This window comes from Morone saxatilis, unplaced genomic scaffold, assembly GCF_004916995.1.
Source record: "Morone saxatilis isolate NCDOM2014 unplaced genomic scaffold, NCSU_SB_2.0 Contig20, whole genome shotgun sequence".
Lineage (NCBI taxonomy): Eukaryota > Metazoa > Chordata > Actinopteri > Moronidae > Morone > Morone saxatilis.
Window position 1 is genome coordinate 16,775,323 of NW_023339763.1, and position 4,928 is coordinate 16,780,250.

A 4,928-nucleotide genomic window follows, 5' to 3' on the forward strand; every position below is an offset into this window, starting at 1 on the left:
ACAGAATTCCCTCTTTGTGTTTCCACAGTGCTGTGAAACACAAAGAGGGAATTCTGTATAAAAACAGCAAGTTTGGACGATATCCACTTGATCTGGCTAACTCCGATGCTGAACTCTCATATTAGCTTATTATGTATTTCTGTACAGAACGAGGAATGTGGAATTTGTCCTCCATCACTTCCACTGGAAGCACATTAGTAATGGATCACTTATTAGTGTGAATCCTTTAATGCTTAAAGTTTGAATTTAATGCTGAGTTTTTGCTATCAATAGTGTGTGTGTGTGTGTGTAAACATGTATTTTAGTGTGAACTGAAGCCATTGCATAGACCTAAATAGCACAAAAATTCAGGAATAGTGCTTCCACAGCTGACTGTCTCCCCACTGTTGCACTGAAATCTGCTGCCTCTACTCTCTCTGAGCAATACGATGACTCATGATACCTACTAGAAATGTGCTATCAAGATTTGATAACCACGACAATTGAACATTTGGCTTAATGTGTCTTTACACCTCCATCTAGACCAACATATAGAACATGTTGCTGAACAAGAGAAAACAAAGTTTGCTGTGTCAATTTATTACATTTGTGTTTTTCAAGTGTATTAACAAATATTTACTATATATTACAATTTTATGCCGTCTCATCTATCGGGTTTTTATTTTTATTGTGTGGAATCCCTAAAAACTGACCTTTATAATAAACCACTGAACCAGTAACATTCAAATTAAACATTAATGAAAACTGTCAGGTACAGTAAGTCTCGTCTTCTCACAAATTCAAACTTGAATCTATCAGCAGGAACAGATTTTAAAAATAGACATTTGTACTTCATACTTTAGGGGTAGGGAAACTTCTACAGTACTAATATTTGAGGACATGGCCTTTTCAAGTGAGATTGGCCAGAGAAAGAGCGGTATTTGGCAAAACAACAATAGAATATTTGCAGTCAGTTGCCAAGCAGCGCAGCAGGTTTTGATTTATGATGATGTCTTCCTGCTGGCAGCTTGTTGCAATTAGTGATCTGGTTGAGGGCTTTGGCAGTCGAGCAGCATTATATTGTCTTTTCTAAATCGGTAACGTGATTCCTGTGTTTTTTTGTTTAGCAGGATCCTCGTGATACATTTCCTCTCACTTGTGTTTCGTACGTGACTTTGCTCTCGCCTCTCCTCACTCTCAGCCCTCTTTTTCCTCTCAGTGATGATGTCATCCTCGTGTTAGCATATCTCTTCCCATCGTCTTTTTTTTTTTTTTCTCGCCAGTCTGTTCTCTTCACATCTCTTTGACTCTCCTTAACACGACGTTGAGCTCTCTGCTTTTCAGGCACGCCACGTTTCTGACAAGTGCAGGTGACAGAGTGCATGGGTTGGTTATATTTGGACAAAGGACATACAAGACAGCCTGCTTTTAATTCCTGAATTCAGGTCAGGAGGAGGAAAGCTATATAGAGACAAAACAAATTCATCAATGGGACACTCAGTCACACAGTCAGCTGTGTTTTATTTGTTGAAAAGCCCAACGCCTGCTGTGGTGGTATCAAGCTTTGATTCCAGTCTGATACCCGCAGATGTCAGATGGTACTGAACTTGGACAGATATGTAATTGTTTTAATGACTGACGTCAGAGGTAACACCAGAAATACTCTTGATTCGTCATTCAATATTAGATCGATGACTCGTCCACTCTCATAATCCCGTCTGACATTTTAAAATAGAAAACGTAATCTGTGCCATTGAGTCAAATAAACCAATGTGTTTCCTTTTAACCAGAAAAAGTTAATTGTCTGCCATATCAGTTAGGCCTGCAGCAAGCAGTGTTTTTCATCGTACATTATTCTGTTCATTATTTTTAGATTGAGTTCATCCTTAAATTAATGAAATGTTTAAAAAGTTCCAACACAAGGTAAAGGAGCGCAAAGTGAGATCTGTAGCTGTCTGTAGTCTGACCAGTCCAGAACCCAAAGATTTTCAATTTAAAATGATATAAAAAACAGAAAAAGAGCAACTCTTAATGTTTGAGAAGCTTGAACTAAAGCTGCAGCAATTACTTGATTGATAAGTTAGTTGATCAGCAGAAAATAATTGGCAAAAAATGTGATAATTGATTTCTTGTTTGTCATTTTATAATGTACTAATTACATTTATTCATCCATGTTTTGTGTGACAGAAAACTGAATATTTGAATATATTTTATATACCCAATGGTTAGTCAATTAATCCCAGAACTAATTAAAGTAATTATCAGTTGCATCCCTAGATTGAACCAGAGAGTGTTTGCCATTTTTGTTTGATTAAACTGCAACAATGATTGACAATTCAGTTTCTATTGATCGCCTAATTGTTTCAGCTCTAATATCTAAACAAAGTGGAATTTGTATGTGTCATTTAAAAGTAGTGGTTTAATAAAAGCTTAACAGTTCAGTTCTTTTAAAGGTCTTAAAATAGCTAATGTTGGTAACATTCAACAGCAAGTTATTTTTTTGCGATTGGTGAACTTCTCACTTTGAAGGATGGGACCTGGATAAGTGGAAAATAATAACCACAGTAGAAATTAGGCTAAAAGGATTATGCTTCAAAATATATCATAATGCATTTTAAAGATTTAGTTCTGACTATCAGAAGTGTAGTGTAAGTGTCTTATTACTGGTGATAAATTATTCAAACCTGTTAGCAAATGATTGTATGTGGTAAAGTTCTTGTTTTTGTGCGTCTCTTTAACAGGTGTGTGGTGCAGTCAGGTGGTGGTGCCTCAGAGGGTGAACGCTGTGTTGGGGAAGAATGTGACATTAGAGTGCAGGGTGGAGGTGGGCGCAAACCTTACTCTTACTCAGAGTTCGTGGGAGCGCCATCTGCCTTCAGGATCTGTCACAGTGGCTGTGTACAACCCACTGTATGGCATCTCCATCCCGCCAGAGTATATTCAACGCTTGTATTTTCGCTCGCCCTCTTCTCATGACGCCACCATCGTACTGGAAAATGTGGGCTTTTCTGACGTCGGGATCTATACCTGTAAGGTTGCCACATTTCCTCTGGGAAACACTCAAGCCACAACTACTGTCAATGTACTCGGTAAGTGTGAATGTACATTTACACACGTGTTCTTCTGCCTAACAAGTCCACAACTCTGAGAATGTGGTGTTCCTGTGTGTGATGTCAAGTACAGTCCAACTGTTGGTTGAACAAAACAAGTAAATTGTGATGGATACTAAATGATTAAGACTAAGAAAATAACTAATCATTTTTTTGATTATAAATATAATTGGCAATTGCAGCCACAATGTCAAACTGTGGATATTGATATTAGTACATGTATTAAAGGACCTGTAAGCTACAGCAGGTTCCAATCCTGTGTTTAGAATTTGGTTGAAGCAATTACCCTTTTTGTTTACATTTGGATCACAGGTTTTCACTGCCGATACACAAACTCGGTGCCTGTGTGTACTCACTCAATCCCTTTTCACAGAAAGATCACAGGGGTGGCTTGAGCTGCTAATAATGTAGATTAGGATTGGGTTGTAGTGCAGTGAAATAAGTGGAGAGAATGCAGTAAAAGAAAACTGGTCTTGATAAACACTGAAATTAACTCAGTGAAGTGACCTCATGGTTCTTGAAATTCTAATGTGCCAACAACTTTTTTGTCTCTTTTCTATCACAGTGGAGCCAAAGGTCTATGTGTCTGCGGGTTCCACTGCCCTGATCGATGGTGGCAATGATACTGTAGTGGCCACCTGTATTGCTGAGCGGGCCCGGCCCCCTGCTGAGGTGTCCTGGGAATCCAACCTTTTTGGCCAGTCAGAAGTGCAACTATTTGATGAGGTCAACGGCACAACCAGCACACAAGTGCGCTACCTCTGGCAGCCCACACGTCACATCCAGGGCCACACACTCACCTGTGTGGTCCGCCACCCGGCTCTGAAGAGTGACTTCAGGATCCCCTACCAGCTCAATGTGCAGTGTAAGACTTTCATTAGGTATTTTGAAACACATCAGTGAAACAACCACCAAAAATGTTTTCTTAAATCTTTTAGACCGATCAGGCCAGAATAACCCTGCAGGCATAAAGTGAATGATCAGAGGTTGCAGTAGAGTCTACACTATAAAATAGAGTAAATCTTTGAGGTCCTAGACAAGGTTCCCACCTGTCCAGTGAAGGGGGACAAACACAGCAGCTGTTTCCTTGCTCCCTTCCTTTACTTTCCTTGAACATTTAAACACACTATTTAGCGAGGAGGACAGCATTAAAACTGAAGGTATTTGATTTCCAACAGCAGTTAGTTATGTTTGGCCTCGTTAGTGTTGACATTTGATTTATTTGAAGCACTTCAGCAACCGTTCACTTTAGAAAACAGCTGAATTGACAGACATGAAATCAAGGACAGTCCATGCATGCTGTTTAAGAAAGGCTGTCCTTGGTGTTTTCTTTGGTTTTTCAAAGTCTGTATTTCATTTCTATGTCAGCACATGTCCCTGTGTGGCCCTAAGCTGTCAAAAGTGAAAATGTTTTCTGTCAGTAAGCCCCCATATACAGTATGTCAGAGTACATATCTGTACTTTGTGGGGTACAAATGGGTCTCTGTGTACCAACTGCAAATAGACCAGTGAAAGGGGTAAAATGACCTCTTTGAAAATCTTTTTTGGTTGACAGATGCATTTAACTTTGATCTGACTTACTGTTTTGTGACAGATGGTAACGGCTAAGGATTTTATGCTATGACACAGCAAAAAAGTAAAAGTAAGCGAACATTTAGTCATGGAAGATTACCCTGAACGCTGTAGTAAAAGTCGCTTAGTGTGAAACAAATGCAAACTCATAGAGGAACTAGATAAGTATAGATGTCTGTTAAAATGCTGTCAAAAGTCTCATAACTGGGCCCATGGTTGGCGTTTAGTGTTGATAATGTGTACTGTATGTCTTTGATTACCAAACAC

The 4,928-nt window shown here is 39.1% G+C and overlaps 1 protein-coding gene across 2 annotated transcripts in view; it reads left to right on the forward strand.

Annotated features, from left to right (window-relative positions):
* Positions 1 to 4,928, forward strand: part of nectin3b (nectin cell adhesion molecule 3b) — a 26,581-nt gene that overhangs the window by 6,531 nt on the left and 15,122 nt on the right. For both annotated transcript variants that reach the window (XM_035665953.1, XM_035665952.1), the window contains exons 2-3: positions 2,721 to 3,068; positions 3,655 to 3,954. In XM_035665953.1, the coding sequence (XP_035521846.1) occupies positions 2,721 to 3,068; positions 3,655 to 3,954 (648 nt within the window). The remainder of the gene's footprint in view (positions 1 to 2,720; positions 3,069 to 3,654; positions 3,955 to 4,928) is intronic.